Here is a 21,024-nt window from a genome sequence, read left to right as displayed (position 1 = left end):
AACAAATTATCCATGATAGTATAGATTTTAAGTTGATTATATGTTTATAAACGGGTTGGTAGATTTATACTTGGGTAGTACAGATTATGTTACAGATAGTGTTCACGTCTGAGGTCCCAATACTACACAATCACACAACCTTGTATTTAATAAGCATTTTCTCAGCATACCATTATTTAACTTGCAAATCATAAACCTCATTGGTACAGATGACTAGGATAAATTCTTCACTGATACTGAGACCGACGAAGCTCTATAAAATGTAATAAAATTTTAAAATCAAAAGAAGGTTAATAAGTTTTGTTCTTAAGTTTGTAAGTGGTAGGTGAACATCGTGCGTTTTTTCCCAAGCAGTGTAGTTTAAAGACGGTCCCTAACTCAGTGTGGCACAGATCGGTGCCCAGATCAAGCCAATTTCCGATGTCCCAGTAACCATTCTGGTGAAAATGAGCTCGTAGCATTTTTATTACATTACGGAATTGCAGATTTTTACCTGTTTCGATATAATTATGTTTGGCCTGTGATTTTACCGGTTGAAACCGGAGGTGGTGCGGGTATATAGGCTAGTGAAGCATACATACGTTACTTGCTTCAGCCTCACAATCTTGTACACATCTGTTCAGTCCGACATGAAAAGAAACGGCGCGTACAGGTTTCTGTCTGTTTTCTCATGCTTTATCGTTTGTGTGTTCTTATTTTTATTTTGGTTCTTCATATTTTACTCGATGGTGCTTGCGCCTTAAAACAAGAGACACATCTATACACCGGCTAACCGAGGCTAACCTGACGAGCTACTTACCCACACTGCACTGCTTTATTGACAAGTCGCCGCTTATCACATGACCAGCTTTACCAGGAAGTAAGGATTTCTGGTAAGTCAATAAAACTCAGCTTGTTAAATTTTGACAAAGAATCGCGTCTCTGGTTTGTTTAACGTTAACGTTGATCATCCGGGTCGGAAAATACATTTTATCGTCTTAGTGTGGTGTGTGTTGTGAAGATGCCGGTCGAGTGTAAAAGCATTAGAGGATATAAGGCTGCTGCTGTCATGTGTGTGTCTGTGTTAACTCACTGCACATTAACTTCTCAAGTGTCTTAAGTCCTGACACATTAAATATAGAATTCAAACATACATCAACTTTCCTGTGGAGCGCCAAAGTGTTTAAGGGTTAAAGTGTCTTGCTGCTAATTTTTCCAGTAAGAAATCATCCAAACAAAACCAGACTTGCTGGATCTCACCTTGTATTTTTAGTTTATTCTGGCCAAAAACGTATTGAAATGTTTGCATCAGTAGTGTTTAATGTTATCAGGTGCCATAGCAATTAGATGTGCAGACAAACAATCATTTCACTTCTGAGATGAATTGATTAACAGTTTACCCTGTGATATGTCAAAGGAAGTGACAAATAGCCTACCCGTCACAAGTTGGCCGTAAGAAATGTGTAGAGCTGAAACAAATAGTCAAATAATTGATTCGTCAGTCATTATGAAATAAATTGGCAGCTATTTTGTTGATGGTTGATTACTCTTTTAAGTCATTTGCAGAGCTAGAATGCAACAAAAAATGATATTCTCCCGCAGAGTGAGGGTTTTCTGTTTTTCTTTGTTTTATATAAATACAAAATGAATAATTTGGTGTTTTGGAAGTCAGTCTGACAAAACTAAAATGAAGATGAATGACGGGCATTTACATTTTTTGGATAAACAACTATAATCAACAAATGAAAATAATTGCTACAGCCCTAGAAATGTATCAGGATTGTTCAGTTATTTTGACCAGTACCTGGCAGGAGTTAGGATGATACATTTTGTCATTTCAAGTCAGATATGTCTATAGCGCAGAGTCACACATTACTGAAAAGGTTTTACAATCGGTACAACATGTGACACTCTTTTAATTCATTGAATAAGTTTCTACCTTTTGCTGTTTGTTTACTTCACTTGATTGTGTATCAAACAGTACCATTAGAGGTCATGAGCTCAGCAGCTAATAAATTATTGTAATGTTGGTTGTGTGTTTGTGTTAAGCCTTTTAGTTACAATTTATGAATGTGAATGTAACCTCTTAAATTGCCTTATGACAGATTATAGTGTCGACAAATGTTTTATAACCTGCAACTGTTTCATTTCACAGCTAGTAGAACTTGGCCGTGCATCCTGTTAGTGAAGTTGTGATGGCATCTGACACCAGTGGAGCAGCGTCCTCCGCTGCAGACCTCAAGCTGCAGTTTGCTCCCTTCAGCAGTGCTCTGGAGGCAGGTTTCTGGCACCAGCTTACTCAGAAGAAACTCGACGACTATAGATTGGACGAGAGCCCCAAATGCATCAAAGGATACTACTACAATGGTGAGCAGTGTGGTAGTAGTTATCATACTAATGATAACTCTCCAGTTAATGTTTTTCGCTTTTTTCGACAAGTATATGGATTATATAAAACATGAAAACAAGTTGCACAGCAGAGGCCAAATTGCTAATCTAGATCAGTATCATTTAAGTTACAATAACATTTCTCTCCCATAGGTGACCCAGTTGGTTTGCCCACACGCCTGACTTTGGAGTTCAGTGCATTTGATGTGTAAGTATGAGGGAAGTTTTCATTGTTAACAGAATAATGAATGGGTGAACTCCCTTTAGAGTTTATCAACCAGGTCAGATAAGGTTTGGACTAACTTTGGATCAGCTCTCACATCACGTCATTTGTAAGTCTGCAGCGAAGCAACTGTGTTTACAAAATGTACGTAGCATATACAGGATATTCATTCAGTTTAATGGAAATATGAAATGTGTTTTTGCTGTTAGGGATGGTCCAACCCCAGCTCGTTGCTGTCCAGCTATTGGAACGCTGTATAACACCAACACACTTGATGCGTTCAAGACCGCTGATAAGAAGGCTCTGCTGGAGAAAGAGGCCAAGGAGGTAAGAGACTTCCAGTGGGACACACATTCACATACAGACTCTGGTAGAGAATGCTGTAAGATGGACATCAGAAATTGTCAAAATTTGATGCTTGAATGAGGGTAATTTTTTATCTACTGTTGTCTTTTAGATATGGGATGCCATACAGTCTGGGGCTGCGTTGAAGGACCCATCCATCCTCTGTAGATTCATTCTGCTGACCTTTGCAGTGCGTATAAACACTGTGTTATAAATGTGTTAGTTCCATATATTAATGACTTTATGTGACCGTCTTTCTGTTTTTCTTTCAATCTTTTTGCATTTCATTTATCCCATTTTATGACCATCTGTTTTTCAGGATCTGAAGAAGTACCATTTTTATTATTGGTTCTGCTTCCCTGCACTCTGCTTCCCAGAGGGGATAAAGATTGTCCAGCAGCCGTCTGTCCTAGAGCAAGTTTTCTCAGCAAAACAGGTTGGTTCTTAAAAGGGTCATTAGACAACAACCGGAATTGGTATTTTGGACAGAACACTTTTAAATTACACAGTAGGTGCATTACTTTTTCCTCTTTTCTAAACTGGGATTTTGAAGACGTGGTTTTAGAAGTGTTGATACTCAAACACAAATTCTAGACATAAGTTATACAATTGACCTGCTGTATGATCAGAATAAATACCTTTAGCTTTTTTCTATTGGTTTTTTAGTTTCCTCTTTCCTAAGACAATTCTAACACTCTCAACCATTTTCCTAAGAAATGCAGCTCTGAAAAGTATGCTTTAATGCTAAAAGGCTGTCTAAAAATGTACAGGTCATAAAACAATATAACGAAGTGAAATGGATCCAAGGAGTGAAAAAACCTCATTAAGAGAGAAAAGGAATGACTCATGAACAGCATGACACCAGCTGCAGGTTGCAGTTGCGATTTCTCCATTTTTTCCCCCTCTCCCTTTCCCTCTCTTTTGTCTGGACTAGAACAATCAGTGTTCTGTAACATCTTGACAGTTCATAACTGAGACGTGTAAGCTGCAAGATGACATTTAAACCTGCCAAAGTTCAATCAGTGCTGTGATAAACTGTTGTGCAACTTTCGCAAATGCAAACACTGCAAAGGCATTTGGTCAGCCAGATGGCATTGTTTATGTAACTTGTAAAATATACACATAAATAAGCCATACTATGTAAATTAGAATTCACACCAGCAGTTATCTCAGTAATAAGTGTGATAATATCCTCTCATTCATCGTTATATTTACAATAAAATATTTTGGAATTGTGGATATTATGTAAGACATATATAGTATGATATATGATATATATCATACATGTATGTATATGTATAAAGCTCTGTGTCTACATACAGAGCTTTGTATGCGCATTACTGACACCTCATTATTTCTTTCTCAGATTGCAGCTTTGCAGGAGGCTTATGATGGACTGTGCCTCAGAAGAGAGACCAGTGCAGTTCCTTACTTCCTAATGAAGTACACTGATGACACTGTTCAGTTGGCTCCACTCGGGGACTGGGATACATTCTTCACTGATACTAAGAAGGTAGTCATGTAAAGACAATTTTATATATGTAGGCCGGAATGAAAAACCTATTTAGTTTGTATTATATGTTTTATTTTTTTATATATTTTTCAGAGCAAACAATACAAACATTTTTGCAGTTAGGTCTAAACAGTATGATTTGAATATATCTGCCAAAAGTTTCCCAACTTTTTGCTTATTCTGTATTAGTTTAAAATATTTGAAAAGATTTGATTTTACACTGAAGGTGGTAGATTTTTGCCCCCCTTCTTAGATTTAAGCTCGATCGTTACCAGAATTGTAGCGGCTCATCTCATCCGTTAGATTAGAGTCTGTTGTGTTACACACATGCATACACACACACACTTTGGTGATGTAAACACACCTTGTTTGGTTTTTCTAGGTTACTGTGGGTGTGTATGATCCATGTACTCTGTCTCAACATCCGGGCTGGCCTCTGAGAAATCTACTGGTCTTCTTAGCCAACCGATGGTAAACCATACTTCTCTGTGTGTGTGTGTGTGTGTGTGTGTGTGTGTGTGTGTGTGTGTGTGTGTGTGTGTGTGTGTGTGTGTGTGTAAGACTTGTAGGTCCTCACTGTGCATTTAAAAACACATTGTTATTAATTTCACTTTGGATGTTTTGCAGCTCACACTGAGTCCTTTATTTAGGCACAAAGCCACAAATTGAAAGGCAGGAAATCTCTGCTTAGCTGATTTCCTGACTGTGAAGTGTAGGTAGCAGGTGTGATTATGGATACTGATATCAACTTCCAAAGTTGAGGGCATTGCTTAAATAGCTTTGTATTGCCTTGTATCAATACAAAAAAATCTAAAATTAAAGGGTTTTCTGTCAGACAAATTCTCTGTCTGCTGCTTCGTCACAATGGTGTCATAAGAGTTTAGCGAGGAAGAGATAAACTTGATTAATTACACTTGTTCCTTGAAGGATCCCTGATTTGTACAACATGACTGCTGCTGGTAAGATCGCACTACGTGTCTACTGAGCTGTACAATTTCCTGATAAACAAGATCCATTTTTACAAACTGCTCACATCGTGGCCTTAAAACAAAAGTCAGACTTTCCACAATTTATTTTGTTAACTGGTCATACTTGTTTGCAGTCATTTCCATGTGAAGACCTCACTACTAGCGATCAAGACTATTTTCTCCGCGTAAAGATTTTCAATATTTATCCCAGATTTCGTCAGCGAGGGAAGATCCAGATCATTGCAGCTCTTGCCTCTGTCCTCTTTTTGTGTGGGTGTGTGTTTTTGACATTGCACAACACGGTTGCTCAGTCTGGGTGAGCAACAGTGGCTGGTTTATTAACCCATGATGGACCCATCTGTGACACAAGCAGCTGCTGTCTGTGGACACCATATACTGTGAAAACACACACACGCACACACACGCACACGCACACATGCACACATGCACACAGAATGCAGTGTATTTGCTGCATCCTGAAACTCCTGAATCATCTTGAAACTGGCCAGTGGATGCTATTTTAATTATATAATTACAATTATATTACACTTTCGGTGGCCATTGTTTTTGTACCACATATTTGTGTTTTTAGTAGCTGTAGGAACTGGCTTTTTTTTCTGCCATTCAAAAGTTGACAAAGGAGTCTAGTAGCAGGAAAGGGGAACAAGTGTTGTGAGCCAAAGTTGTCACTCAGGCCTTTTAATCCCATGTGGTGACTTGGCAATGAAGAGTTTACCTGCTGCATTGTATTTACACCACATACAGCGTCTGGTCTAATGTGTGTTGACATCAGGGCATCAAGTATAAGTGAAATACGTTATAATGTTGCAGCTCAGAAGTCGCTGAGTGTTGACTCGCATTGTTGTAGAAATGGCGGTGGTACGTAGAAGCTTGTTTTGTGGGGAGATAAATATAACTGAAATATTTACAGAGGAAATATTTCAGCACACCATTGGGGAGTGAATGGTGCATCAGATTTATTTCAAAACATTTAATCCAAGCATCCTTATTGAAGCACAGTCAAATATTTACACAAAGATTGAGAACAAGTGATGTAAACTTAGGTTGTCACTCAGGCATTTTAATCCCATGTGGTGACTGCAGTTTATCTGCTGCAATGTATTTCCATTACACCACATGCAGCATCGTTCTTGCCATGTAGTTAACATGCCATGAAAACTTTTCAAACATTTTAACTTCCAACAATTGAAGTCTGATGGTAGATGAAAGAAATAAAGACAAAATGTTTCAAATTGTAAAAGAAATATAAAAATATACATTTAAGGATACGGTTAGCCACTGATAGAAGAACTTGGTTAGCCGCTGTGGCTAAAGTAGTTCCAAAGCATGCTGCAATACTTTATATTTATTATGTGTTTATGAATGTGTTTTTTTTAACATTGCTTTTTTCATCAAGTTCAAGTTTACAGGTAGACCGCAGTCTCAAACAGAAGGGGTTTAAAGTGATTTACAGACTGATAAACCAGTTCACACATAGACAGCACACATAAACACACATCCTAAGGACAAGAAAAAAAAAGTGTTAAGAACAAGCTAAATTAAACAAGTGCGTCTTGAGTTTATGCTTAAAACATTTATGGTGCAGGTGCAAACCTCAAATCAGCAGGAAGGATGTTCCGTCCTTCAGGAGCATAAACACTGAATGCCTCTGTCGCCAGATGTTGGATGAATAGCTGTTCTGCCACCTGAGGAATCAAAGTCAAAGTTGTATGGTAATGCAGCTGGAGGGTCAGATTGATTTACCAGAGAACAGTAACACGACTTTGACTAAAAATAACACTGGACAACAATAAGTATAATAATCTCTCTTAGTTGATCTTGATACTGTCTAAGAATGAATAAAAACATTGTTACATCACATGATCGTACTGCATCATCAACCAGGAATGTGTAAAATTATTGCTGCAGTTGTTGCTTGTTTCACTGTCACTTAGATACATGTACACAGTCTGCAAAAGTCTACCTCCAAATTCAGTTCCATAATCAGTCATTTTTTGCCACACTTTTCTCTAGAGAGTTTAGTTTTTCCTGGCACTTGTGTTGCTATTTTAAAAAGGTTTTTATTGCATAATTATTTAAACAGGGAACTTTCATTGAGGCCAGTTCAGCAGTAGTGTTCTATGATACCAGGATCTTATCAGCAGCAAATTCTTTGAGAGGTTTTAGGCTTCATGGGCTATAATCAGAGGCAGTTTTTATCCAATACAAACCTCATCAGTCTTGTGCTTGACTACACTTTCTATCAGTGATAAACAGAAAGTGTTGATACTGGCTCAGATAGGTAAAGATTTAGAATTACAGTGTAGCCGCGATGTCTCACTTGTTCAGTTGTTTCACTCCAGTTTGTAATCTGCCATTTAGTACCATATTAGGGGAAATGTGATGGTACGTGGATGTGCGTGGTTTATATTGTTGTGAATGCTTATTTATCTCTCTGGTTATTGTACTACAGGGGGAGACAGAGGATTTTCCATGTTGGTTACACTATAGCACTCTATTATCCGAGATATTCATGATGTCACATGATTTTTTATTTTTTTTTCAGTTGTAGTTCACATCTTTGTAGCTTCTAGTCTAATCTGTGCATAATGGCGGTGGTATTTTCATTGACTTTCACATTTCCTTTATTTGTGTGTGTGTGTGTGTGTGTGTGTGTGTGTGTGTGTGTGTGTGTGTGTGTGTGTGTGTGTGTCAGGGGCTCTAAGCTAGACACAGTGGAGGTGCTGTGTTTTAGGGACAGAACTCTGCAGGGAAGCCGCTCCATTCAGCACAGTGTCGTCTTCCAGGTCAAACTACCCGATCTTCCCGACAACTCAGGTAATCTTGTATTTGTGAGGAGTTGTATTTGTGCATGTGACAGTATGTAACATGCATGTTTGTTGGTATATCATATATCTTTGTAAGTACATGCATTTATACTTGTGAATGTGTCTACACATTCACAAGTGTATATTGTCGCTGATATAAATCCCCAGTCTTAGTTCACTCTCCACTGAAGCTATCTGCTTCCTTATTCAAGCCACACTAATCTCAAACAGCTTCTCCATTATTCCTTTATCTGTTGATAAAGGGATGAAAGTAATTTAAATGGTAATAGCAGGATGAGGAAGTGAGTAGCTCTGTGATCTGTGAAGGTTTTGTTGAGTTCAGATGAGGTGTCTTTGTTTACTTCCCTCTACCTCTTCAGCACATGGTCGGTTTTAATTAACTCACAGACAATATACACATGCAGCAAAAATTGATTTAGCTATTCGCCCTGGTATTGTCCTGAAAGAGATGAACCAATCCACCATGGCCCAACTTTTCAGATACATCAGGCTCAGCTCTGCCACCATTTAAAGGCAAGATGACACAGACTTTAAGTAAAAAGAGATGGAAATGTAGTAGTCTCCAGCGTAGCATCAAAACTGTATGAGTGTGTGTGTGGGATAAAAATAAAAGGAATAAAATTCAATGCAAATATCTGCTATGTGTCATCCTTCCACCTGTATGACTGGACTGGCCACACATACCTTCATACTACTTAATGTGATTCTTCTAATCTAATTTTAATTTAAACAATTGGGGTAATTTGACGGTATGATTTTCATTCAGTCTGAAAGCATGAATTCTAAATTCATGGGTGGAAATGAGTAATTCAGATCCTCAGATGGGAAGATGAAAGTCAAAGGGTTGGAAGCACCTTTTCTTTCACTTTTGTTCTGTGTTTTTTGTTTATGTCACAGGACAGGTTGTTGTATGTTTAAACAGGGAGTTCATGCAAATACACACTCTGTGTTTGACACATTATTATTGGTTCTCATAGGACTGTTTCTTCAGGACAAAGTAGTTTGTTTAAAGTAGTTTTCAATGAAAACTGTTCACAGTGTGTATTATCCAACAGAACAGGGACATGTTTTTTTTTAAATGTAATTTTTGTGTGTGCACCACAAACTAAATTCCATTCACTGTCAATGTACTGGAGTGAAGGTTGGGTGTAGGATGTAAAACTTGAGCAAATAAAACCAAACTTTCCTCATGGGTTGATATCACTTGACGTAAGTGAGCACAAATGACTATGTGAGTTTTTGTAAATAGGGTGCACTGACACTACCTGTTTCATTGTTATCTTTCACACTGTAATAGATCTCTCATTTTACAGCACCAATGTGTTTTTTCACAGTGTGTCCTAAGAGTGTAGGTTGGGAGAAGAACCCTAAGGGGGCCATGGGACCCAGGATGGTCAACCTCAGTGAATGCATGGACCCTAAAAGGTAAAATACATAATACAAATATGTTGAAGTGTGAATATAACTGTCAGTTACTCTGTATCTGTACTCTGAAATGAATGTTGAGGGCAATGCAGGTCCGCAGTTATTTTGATTGGCTGTCTCCAGGCTTGCAGAGTCATCAGTGGATCTGAACCTGAAGCTAATGAGATGGAGGCTGGTTCCAACCCTGGACCTGGACAAGGTGGTCAACACAAAGTGTCTTCTACTGGGAGCTGGGACTCTGGGCTGCAATGTAGCCAGGACTCTGATGGTAAGGGTGGAAAAATAATGCAATGGGCTGACAGAGGGATGAAGGTATACTGGAATTTGACACACTGTTTTCAGCATCATATTATTATGTAATGTTTAAAGGTTCACTGGGGAGTTTTTGACCATTTGCTATGGAGCAATGTTTTGCTAGCTCAGCACAGCACTCAGCATTTAAATTGACACTTAACGCTGAATTACACTTTAATCTTCTCCAGACTCTTTAAAATTGAACCAGCAAAGTTTCCTGATTTAAGTGGGAGTTCAACTTGGAACAATCTCAGCGTAAAACCTCAAAATAAAATCAAAACTGTACCATACCGTACCGTACTGTACCGATGGAGGCAGAATTTACTGATACAGTTAAACCAAATTTTGTTATGAACATCTGGGGGAGAACTAGATGTGTAAATAAAAGCTTAGATGATTATTTGTGAATCAGGACCAACTGTTTACAGAGTAATCAACATTGTTTGACAGATTTTCATGAGTCAGTACTATTTGCTCTGCAGATGTAAGCAGCACTGTCTCAGGAGAGATGGAACAGATAGCCACCGCCCACATTGATCTAGTCAAACTAAAGATTTATTATAGTCTTATCTCCTCCCTGGCCACCCCCAGGCCATGCCCAACGTTCACTGGCTGAACAAGGCACAGAAATGTACCGTGAAATTTGCTGTATACTGTAAATAGTTTATGTTGTCTTGCCTCGGTCATTCAATCACATTCTCAAAGACTTTGTATTGGAATTTATTTCCATATACAGAGCAGAAACTGCTGTAATGTAATGCTCTCCCGTAACCTTGTCAGAGGCTGTGTTAAGTTATTACTATAACAAAAGATTTTGGTTTCTCATGGTGTGAATGTTTGTTTGACTTATAACATAATAATTCAGGATCCCATTATTGTATATAATAACATAATGCTAATTTGCGCAAGAACTTTCTGTTGCTCTGTGTTGACTGTTGAAGGCCGACCTCCCAGCATCAAATAGGTGTGCTGTATTCACTGACCAGATCCAAAAGGCTGATAGCCTGTAGGTTTTTAAATATTTTTCATACACCACAAACTGCTAGTTATGAAGATGGACAAACATTTTATTATTTTATTTGGCCTTAAATTTGATCAGATACTCAGCTATGGTATGATGTAATTGATTTTGTGGCTCGACTTTGTGTAAACAGAGAGTGATGTTATTTAAAAGCAGCTGGAATAACTTCAAGCTGTGTTACCTGCACACTGACGCATCAGTTATTTTAAAATGACAGTGGAAGTGCACTAAGTATTCATTTTGAAATACACACTGGGCACAACAACCTCCCACTCAATTCTCACTCAAGCTGCTTACAAATGCTGCTTAGGACACGGTTCTTGTCGATAAATAGTACTTAAGTATTTCCAAACAATGTGATTAAAATATATGACTTGTGCTTTTCCGTTGTTCTCCAGGGATGGGGAGTGAGACACATCACATTTGTAGACAATGCCAAGATCTCATACTCCAATCCAGTGCGGCAGCCACTCTATGAGTTTGAGGACTGTCTCGGAGGAGGGAAGTCCAAAGCCATGGCAGCTGTTGACCGACTCACCAAAATCTTTCCTGGCGTAGTGAGTATTTGAAGTCATAAAATAAGCAATAAAACTACTCAAACTGTGAAACATGAACCTTTTTATCTCACCTTGTATGTGAGAATCGAGTCCCCAGGAGCAAGCAACTCCTCTGAGATCATATCGAAATAATCTTTCAGTTTTCTTTCTAGTTTTCATTCCTAAAGTTAAACGCAGTGCAGATGCAGATGTTTAGATTTTCTCTGTGAGTTTTTCCAGAATCTAACCACTGTACAAGTGCACGGACATTGTAGCAATCTGAATTTAATTTATGCTTGCCTTGTAATCATATTCCTCATTGATTGGTCATGTCTAAGATGTGATAGCCGAACCATGCAGAAAATGAAGCGTTGTGTTACTTGCATGTAAATGCTAGTGGTTCCATTACTTTGTTAATTAATGAGCAGGCTCTCGGGGGGAAATAGTTTTCGATTTTGCTATATTACTAAATGAAAAAGCAGCCAAACATCCACAGCAGGGCTGTGTTTTGGTGTGAAAGAGGACACCCATCTCTTATTAAGCTACTTGAAAAATCATAGAGTGAAAGCATATTTATGATGTGAATCATGTGTACACCTGTGTGCTGATGCGTGCCTGTGCCTTCTAAAAGAAGCTGTAGGCAGTTCATGATAAGATGATTCACTGTCCTCTCTGCTTGCCCTCCCAATATCATGTAATGCTAGGATTAGGGAGCAAAAAGTACAAAAGTTAAAATTCAATAACACGCTTGCTAAGTTGTTTTCCATTTGTACTGTAAGGCAGTGGTAGGTGGTCAGTTTACATCACATTTTTCATGAATGTGCTCTACCTAACATTGTTTACTCATGTAAATCCCAATAAACATGACCTTGTAACATCTAATAATAATAACTGAGTTGCATCTCGAACACAAACAGAACTGAACAGAAATGGCGTGCTGATTTTTTTTTCTTTCTCCAAGGCAACAACAGTTAATGTTCTTTCAGTCAACCATAAATGAAGAAGGCCCTGTTTATTGTGTGTGGATAGCCTATTGATTGCATCTCAAGTCCTGTAGTACAACATAAAGCCACATCTGCATGTATTTGGCAGTTTTTTTTCCAAATTAGTATCAATATAATTCTACTGGAACTTACCAGTGGAGAAAATCATATTTGCCTCTCTCATACAATCCTAAAACAAACAGTTTTATGAATCAGTTTTATTCTTAAATGAAATTAAATACTCAAAAATAGTAATAAGTAAAAATAACAACAAAAAATCACAACTCATAATATCCGCGACACATGTAAAACTATAACGGCCCTCCATTGAACAGTATTGTAAAAAACAAATTTCTGACCCCCAGCTGAATGATGTTACAGCCTCTTGTACACGGTTAGCAAGTCTTAAATCTTCTAGCTCAGTGGCTTCCAACCTTTCTGCAACCCCTTAAATGGAGCGTTCAACCAGGAAGTGATTTTCCCTTCTTAAACTGTCTAATTTGAAGGATTTTTAGTGGCTGGAAAAGCTGAGAGTATAGAGCAGGGGTCCCCAAACTACGGCCCGCGGGCCACATCCGGCCCGCCAAAGCAATTGGAGTGGCCCACTTAACGATCCCAGACAATCCCTCTAAACATCAACCAATTTTTATTAAATTGCATTTTCCTATCATAACATCATAACATATCCGTACTTAAAGGTTGGCATTCTAATTAAAATTGACCATAGTTATGAGCTATTTATAGTTAATAGTGGCTCATCTTCACCTCCTCACACAATGGTATATTCTGACGTGACTTTGATCGTGACCGAGCCAGCGTCAAGCTGCAAAGTTCTGAGGTGGGAATCTGTCATGAAGGTGGTTGTGTCCTGCATAAACTTCATCAGAGCAAACGGACTTAAACACAGGCAGTTCCAAGCCTTTCTTTCCGAGCTAGAATCAGCCCACGGAGACGTGCTTTACCACACTGAAGTCCGCTGGTTAAGCCGGGGCAGAGTTTTGAAGCGTTTTTACGACCTGCTACCCGAAATCAATGCCTTCTCCTGACAAAGGGAAAAACTGTCCCAGAGCTGATCGACACAGAATGGAAATGGGACCTCGCCTTTATTAGCTCCAAGGCAAGGGAAAACTAATCTGACATGTATTCCCACATCAAAGTATTTGAGCTTAAACTAGCGCTGCTTATTGGACAGGTGCAAAAACAAGACTTCACCCATCTCCCTGCTACTCGAAGCCTCTCAGCTGAGAAACCGGCGGTCCCGTTCCCAACCGAGAAGTGCAAGGATGCACTGGAAACACTGAGGGCGGAGTTCGGTGTGCGGTTCCGTGAGCTTCATGTCCACGTTAAAGAAATCCGCATTATTCCAGAACCCTTTCATGCTGCCGAAATTAACACCGGACCCCTGTCTTCTCTTCAATTTGAGCTGGCTGACGTTGCAGACCTGTGATGTGCTGAAAGACGTATTCAGCCCCAACAGTCTGATTCAAGTACTATGCTGCCCTCCCAAATGAGACCTACCCCAACATAAGAAAGCACGCAACAAAGATGTCCACAAGTTTTTGGGAGCACATATATCATGTGAGCAAACTTTTTCACACATTAAGCTGAATAAAAAATCCGACGAGATCAAGTCTCACAGATCAAACACGCTGCATCAGCTCCTGAGACTGGCTGTAACTGGAATGGAACCTGACATGGATCTCCTCACCAGTCAGAAGCAAGCCCACAGCTCACACTGATATGGTAAGCCTACTGATTTCAATAGCAATAGATTATTAAAAATGTCATTAATCAGTAATGCTCTTTGTTATAGGCAAACATGTTCTAACCTTGATTCTGACCACTATTTCTGTATTAATATTTATTTTCACTACCTGTAAAGACAGAATACTTTACCGTTTGGTTAACTCTCAACTGTACCTGTTACAAAAATCACATCCACCTCATTCTTTACTTGAATCATTACCAATTTTTCCAGGGGGTTTGTTTGTTTATTTTTCATAAAATAATGGCAGTATCTGTGAGCTACTTCAAATAAGAACACAATGTGAAGACTTTTTTTTACTTTTTTTTGGGCAAATCAACAGGTTTGGTGCCAAAGCCAAACGGAAGGGCAGCTAAAACAAATTATCATTATAATGCTCCACAATAATACTGGTTGTCACCCTGGCCCCCGTATCAGTTTCCTGTTATAGACTAACCTCCGGCCCCCACAGTGCGTGCTCGAGAAAGCTGAAAGATTGATGTGGCACCCCACTGAAATGAAAGTTTGCGGGACCGCTGAGTGTGGCACCTTCAGCATAGGTCGAGAGATGACCGCCATGGCAGCGCCTTGCTGGAACGGCGGAGCGAACTCTCAGAGGCTTGGGGCTTATGACATATGTTACTCAGCGTGACGAGCCGAGTCCGTAGGACACCGAGTGTGCAATTGTTGGAACTTTTGACAAAATTTTTGTTCAGTCGCGCAAGCGGGCCTGCGAGACGTTTAACGAGGCATATATCCCTCCGAGGAACGACTTACGAAGCCTTGGTGGCTGACATATGTTACTTCAGTCGTGAGACAAGCCGAGGTCTGTAGACACTAAATTTGTGGACTTTCGGAGAAAATTTTTTGAAATATTGAACAACGACAAATTAAGTCCGTGTCCCCCCCGACGTCGCAGCACATATTAGAGAGACCGCCCATGGCGGCCCTGTGAAGGCGAGCGACTTCAGAAGGCTGGGGGCTGACATATTGTTACTGTAACTACTGATGCAGCGTGACGAGCCGGAGTCGTAGAGCACGGACCCGAACTTGTGGACTTTGGACAAACTTTTCCGTTGTGACATTCACACTAGTCTTAATGGTGTGGCAACTTCATTATATGAGAGATGACCCATGGCGGCCCTTCGGAAGGGAGCGACTCAGAAGGCTGGGGCTGACATATTGTTATTCCAGCGTGACGAGCCGAGTCTGTAGACACCCAATTTGTGGACTTTTGACAAAATTTTTCGTCGCAGCAAGCGGGCCTCGGAGACGTTTATCTTAATGTGCTGGCAACCTCAAGCATATGGAGAGATAACCCATTGGCGGCCCGCCGGGTCCCAACCCACCCCCCCCCCCCCCCCCCCCCGGCACAGGCATTGCGCCCAGCAAGCAGAGCTAGCCGCCCAGTGTGGCCCACCGCCCCCCCCCCCACCGGCACAAGCCATTGCGCGCCCAGCAAGCAGAGCTAGCTGGCCGCGCGGCTCCGGCGCAGCCCCCCCCCCCCGCGGCACCAGGCATTGCGACCACGCCAGCAGAAGCCATGAGCAAGCTCCGCGGCCGGCCGGCGGCGCCTCCGCCCGGCCCCCCGCACAGCAGTTGCCGCCCAGCAAGCAGAGCAACGGCACGCGTCGCGCCCCCCGGCACAGCATTGCCCGGCAGGAGTAGACCCGGCCCGCCGGCGCCCCCCTCCACCAAATTTTGTGAGAAGAACTTTCGAGAAAATTTTGGGAAATTATTAAAACACAGAATTTAACCCGTGTCCCCCGGCAGCATATGAGAGACCGCCCATGGCAGCCCCCTCGGAAGCGGAGCGATCAGAAGGCTGGGGCTGACATATGTTACTCAGCGGACGCGCCGAGTCCGTAAGACACAACGAACTTGTGGACTTGGACAAACTTTTTCCGTTTGACATTCCACACTAGTCTTAGTGGTGTGGCCCTCATGTTATATGAGAGATGACCCATGCGGCCCTTCGGAAAGGGAGCGACTCAGAGGCTGGGGCTGACATATGTTACTCAGCGTGACGAGCCGAGTCCGTAGACCACCCAATTTGTGGACTTTGACAAAAATTTTCGTCGCAGCAAGGCAGGCCCTCGGAGGATGTTTAACGATGGCATCCCTTTCCGAAGGGAACGACTTAGAAAAGCCTGGGGTGGACATATGTTACCTCAGCGTGACGATGCCGAGTCCGTAGACACCAAATTTGTGTGGACTTTCTGAGAAAATTTTTTGGGAAATTATAAAACACAGAATTTAACCGTGTCCCCCAGCAGCATATGAGAGACGCCATGCAGCGGCCCTTCGGAAAGGCGAGCGACTCAGAAGGCTGGGGCTACATATGTTACTCAAGCGGCACGAAGCGATTCCGTAGACACCGACTTGTGGACTTTTTGGACAAACTTTCGTTGTGACATTCAACTCAGTCTTAATGGTGTGGCACCTCATTATATGAGAGGATGACCATGGCGGGCCCTTCGAGAAGGGAGCGACTCAGAAGGCTGGGGCTGACATATGTTACTCAGCGTGACGAGCCGAGTCTGTAGACACCCAATTTGTGGACTTTTGACAAATTTTTCGTCGCAGTCAACGCGGGCCTCGGAGACGTTAGTCTTAATGCGTGTTGGCACCTCAGCATATGAGAGAAACCATGGCGGGCCCGCCGGCGCCCAACCCCCCCCCCCCCCCGGCACAGGCATTGCGCCCAGCAAGCAGAGCTAGCCGCCCCCAGTGGCCCACGCCCCCCCCCCCCCCGGCACAAGCCATTGCGCCCAAGCAAGCAGAGCTAGCTGCCCGGCGTCCGGCCGAGCGCGCCCCCCCCCGGCACAGGCATTGCCGCCCAGGCAAGCAGAGCTTACAACCCGGCGGCCCGCCGGCGCACCCCCCCCCCCCCCCCGGCACAGGCATTGCGCCCAGCAAGCAGAGCTAGCAACCCGGCGGCCGGCCGCGCGCCCCCCTCCACCAAATTGTGGGACTTTCGAGAAAATTTTTGAAAATTATTAAAACACAGAATTTAACCGTTGTCCCCCGAGCAGCATATGAGAGACGGCCCATGGCAGCCCCCTCGAAGGTGAGCGAACTCAAAGGCTGGGGCTGAACATATTTTACTCAGCGCTGACGAGTCGAGTCCGTAGACACCGAACTTGTGGACCTTTGGACAAACTTTTTCCGTTTGTGACATTCACACTAGTCTTAGTGGTGTTGGCACCTCTTATATGAAGAGATTGACCCATGCGCCGGGTCCCTTCTGGAAGGGAGCCGCACTCAGAAGCGCTGGGAGATCTCGCACATTACTGTTACTCAGCTGTGACGGACCGCTTCCGTAACACCCAATTTGATGGACTTTTGACAAATCAATTTTCGTCGCCCGAGCAAGCAGGCCTCGGAGATGTTTAACGACGGCATCCCTCCGAAGGGAACGACTTAAGAAGCCTGCGGGCTGACATATGTTACTCAGCGTGACGAGCCGAGTCCGTAGACACCAAATTTGTGGACTTTCGAAGGAAAATTTTTTTGAATTATTAAAACAACAGAATTTTAACCGTGTGCCCCGGCAGGCATATGATCAGACCCGCCCATGGCGGCCCTTCGGAAGGAACGCGACTCAGAAGGCTTGGGGCTGACATATTTACTCAGGTACGAGCCGATTCCGTAGACACCCGAACTTGTGCGACTTTGGACAAACTTTTCCGTTGTGACATTCACACTAGTCTTATGGTGTGGCACCTCATTATATGAAGAGATGACCCATGGCGGGCCCTTCGGAAGGTCGAGCGACGCGTACAGAAAGTGCTGGGGCTGACATATGTTATCAGCGTTGACGAGCCGAGTCTGTAGACACCCAAATTTGTGGACTTTTGACAAAATTTTTCGGTCGCCAGCAACGCGGGCTCGGAGACGTTTACTTAATGTGTGGCACCTCGCAAAAATGAGAGATAACCCTGCGCGGCCCGCCGGCGCCCAACCCCCCCCCCCCCGGCACAGGCATTGCGGCCCAGCAAGCAGAGCTAGCCGCCCAGTGCCAACACCGCCCCCCCCCCCGCACAGCCATTGCGCCCGCAAGCAGAGCTAGCTGCCGCCGGGCGCCCCCCCCGCCCCCCGCACGGCATTGCGGACCCCAGCAAGCAGAGCTAGTCGCCGGCGGTCCTCGCCTGACGCTCGAGACAGACACCTCCCCCCCCCGGCACAGGCATACGCGCCAGCAAGCAGAGGCTAGCAACCCGGCGGCCGCCGGCGCCCCCCTCCACCAAATTTTGTGACTTTTCGAGAAAAACATTTTTTGGAAATTATTAAAACACAGAATTTAACCGTGTCCCCGGCAGCATATGAGACGAGCCGCCCATGCGGCCCCTTCGGTAACCCGCGCCGAGCGACTCAAACGGCTGCGTGGTCTGAGCATATGTTACTCAGCGTGACGAGCCGATGTCCGTAGGACAACCGAAACCTTGTGGGACTTTGGGACAAACTTTTCCGTTGTGACATATCACCACTAGTCTTAATTGGTTGCTACCTCATTTATATGAGAGATGAACCATGGCGTCCCTTCGGAAGGGGAAGCAGACTCAGAAGGCTCGGGCGCCTGGACATATGTTACTCACGAGCTGTGACGAGCCGAGTCGTAACACCCAAGTTTGGTGGACCTTTTGACAATCAAAATGTTTTCTGTCGCAGCAAGCGGGCCTCGACGTTAGCTAATGGGGCACTCAGCATATGAAGAACATGCGCCCCGGGCAACCCCCCCCCCCCCCCCCCCGGACAGGCCATTCGCCACAGCGCTCCGAGTGCCCACCCCCCGGAGCAGATTGCGCCCAGCAGATCTAGCGCCCTCGGGCCCGGCACACGCATGCACATAGAGTTAGGCTAGCAACCGCCCCGGCCCCCCCCCCGCCGGCATTCGCCGCAACAGAGCAGCAACCGGCGAGCCGCCGCGCCCCCTCCCCACGAATAATTGTGTGAACTTCTTCGAAGAAAATTTTTTGGAAAATTATTTTAAAAGACCACAGAATTTCCCACCCGTGTTCCCCCAGGCTAGCACATGAGAGACGCCCATGAGCGCCCTTCGAGAAGGGAGCGACCTCAGCAAGGTGGTGCTGACATATGTTACTCAGCGTGACGAGCCGAGGTCCCCGTAGACACCTAAACTAGTGGACTTGGAACAAACTTTTACCGTGATGACATTTCACACTAGCTTATGTTGTGGCACCTCATATAATGAACATATGACCGCCCATGGCGCCCTTCGGAAGGAAGCGAACTCAGAAGGCTGGGCTGACAATAGTTACCTCAGCGTGAACGAGCCCAAGTCCGTAAGACACCCCAATTTGTGGACTTTTGACAAAAATTTTTCGTACGCAGCAAGCAGGCCTCGGAGATGTTAACGAGGCCTCCACTTCCCGAAGGGAACGACTTAGGAAGAGCCTGGGCTGACATATGTTACTCAGCGTGACGAGCCAGAGCCGCTTAGACACCACAATTTGTGAGCCTTTCGATGAAAATTTTTTTGGAAATTATTAAACACGAGAATTTAACCGTGTGTGCCCCGCGACAGCATATGATGAGACCGCCATCGGCGGCCCTTCTAAGGCGGAGCGATCTCAGCGGAAGCGGCTGGGCTGACATATGTTACTCAAGCTGTTGACTCGACGCCGAAGTCCGTAAGACACCGAACTTGTGGAGCTTTGGACAATTCACGGTTTGCCGTCTTGTGACATTCACACTACTTAATGGCATGTGGCACCTCATTATATGGAGAGATGACCCATGCGGCCCTTCAGGAACGGATCGACTCAGAAGGCTGGGGCTACATATGTTACTCAGCGTTGACGAGCCGAGTCTGTAGACACCCAATTTGTGGACTTTTTGACAAAATTTTTCGTCGCAGCAAGCGGGGCCTCGGAGACGTTAGTCTAATGATGTGGCACCTCAGCATATGAGAGATAACCCATGGCGGCCCCGCCGGCGGCCCAACCCCCCCCCCCGCGCCCCCACAGGCATTGCGCCCAGCAAGCAGAGCTAGCCGCCCATGTGCCCACCGCCCCCCCCCCCCCCCCCCCCGGCACAGCCGATTGCGCCCAAGCAAGCAGTCCCGGACGCCCCGACAGCATCGCGAGAGCTAGCCCGGCGGCCCGCCGGCGCCCCCCCCCCCCCTTTAAGACCCCAGACACAAGGCAATTGCCGCCACCCAAGCATAGTCAGAGCTAAAGCTGCCCGGCGCCGGTAGGATACTATCTTCCGGCGGGCGCCCCCCGCGCGCCTGGCACAGGGCATTGCGCCAGTCTGAAGCAAGAGCTAGCGAGCCCGCGGTCCCGCTGGCGCCCCCCCCCCCCGTGCACAGGCATTGCGCTCCGAGCAAGCAGAGCTAGCAACTCACCCGTTCGCCGCCGGCGCCCCCCCCCCCCCGGACAGGCATTGTTGCGCACCATTCAAGCAGAGCTAGCACGCGCTCGGCAGCCTTGCCGGCGCCCCCCCCCCCCCGGCACAAGGCATTGCGCCCAGCAAACAGTTAGCGGGTGTTCTCCACACACCGCAGCCGCGCGCAAAGGAGAGAAGAGACATATGCGCACGCCAGCAAGCAGAGTACGTACAACAGAACCCGAAAAGTTGATGTGCGACCCCCGAATGCGAAGAGAAATAGTTTGCCGTGCGGGAACGCTCAGGGTTCCATATAGAGTATCACAACCTCAGTATACAGGCTAAAAGAAGGATGAAACAAAACAGCCTTTTGATCTTTTGAAGCATCACTTGAATTCCTAGAAT

General features: G+C 44.3%; 1 protein-coding gene across 1 annotated transcript in view; it reads left to right on the top strand.

Moving 5' to 3' along the window:
* The first annotated feature begins 407 nt into the window (after positions 1 to 407).
* The window catches only part of atg7 (autophagy related 7), a 65,776-nt gene continuing 45,159 nt past the window's right edge, over positions 408 to 21,024 (top strand). Inside the window, exons 1-12 of the mRNA XM_022748365.1 lie at positions 408 to 872; positions 2,135 to 2,346; positions 2,521 to 2,575; positions 2,800 to 2,917; positions 3,048 to 3,125; positions 3,255 to 3,371; positions 4,302 to 4,448; positions 4,831 to 4,919; positions 8,133 to 8,254; positions 9,600 to 9,690; positions 9,814 to 9,958; positions 11,404 to 11,562. Coding sequence (XP_022604086.1) covers positions 2,175 to 2,346; positions 2,521 to 2,575; positions 2,800 to 2,917; positions 3,048 to 3,125; positions 3,255 to 3,371; positions 4,302 to 4,448; positions 4,831 to 4,919; positions 8,133 to 8,254; positions 9,600 to 9,690; positions 9,814 to 9,958; positions 11,404 to 11,562 — 1,293 coding nt within the window. The 5' untranslated portion in view covers positions 408 to 872; positions 2,135 to 2,174. The remainder of the gene's footprint in view (positions 873 to 2,134; positions 2,347 to 2,520; positions 2,576 to 2,799; positions 2,918 to 3,047; positions 3,126 to 3,254; positions 3,372 to 4,301; positions 4,449 to 4,830; positions 4,920 to 8,132; positions 8,255 to 9,599; positions 9,691 to 9,813; positions 9,959 to 11,403; positions 11,563 to 21,024) is intronic.

This window comes from Seriola dumerili, unplaced genomic scaffold, assembly GCF_002260705.1.
Source record: "Seriola dumerili isolate Sdu_G_001 unplaced genomic scaffold, Sdu_1.0 BDQW01000121.1, whole genome shotgun sequence".
In the NCBI taxonomy this organism is placed as follows: Eukaryota; Metazoa; Chordata; class Actinopteri; order Carangiformes; family Carangidae; genus Seriola; species Seriola dumerili.
The sequence above is the reverse complement of the archived record's forward strand: the minus strand, read 5'-3'. Positions and strand labels throughout refer to the sequence as shown.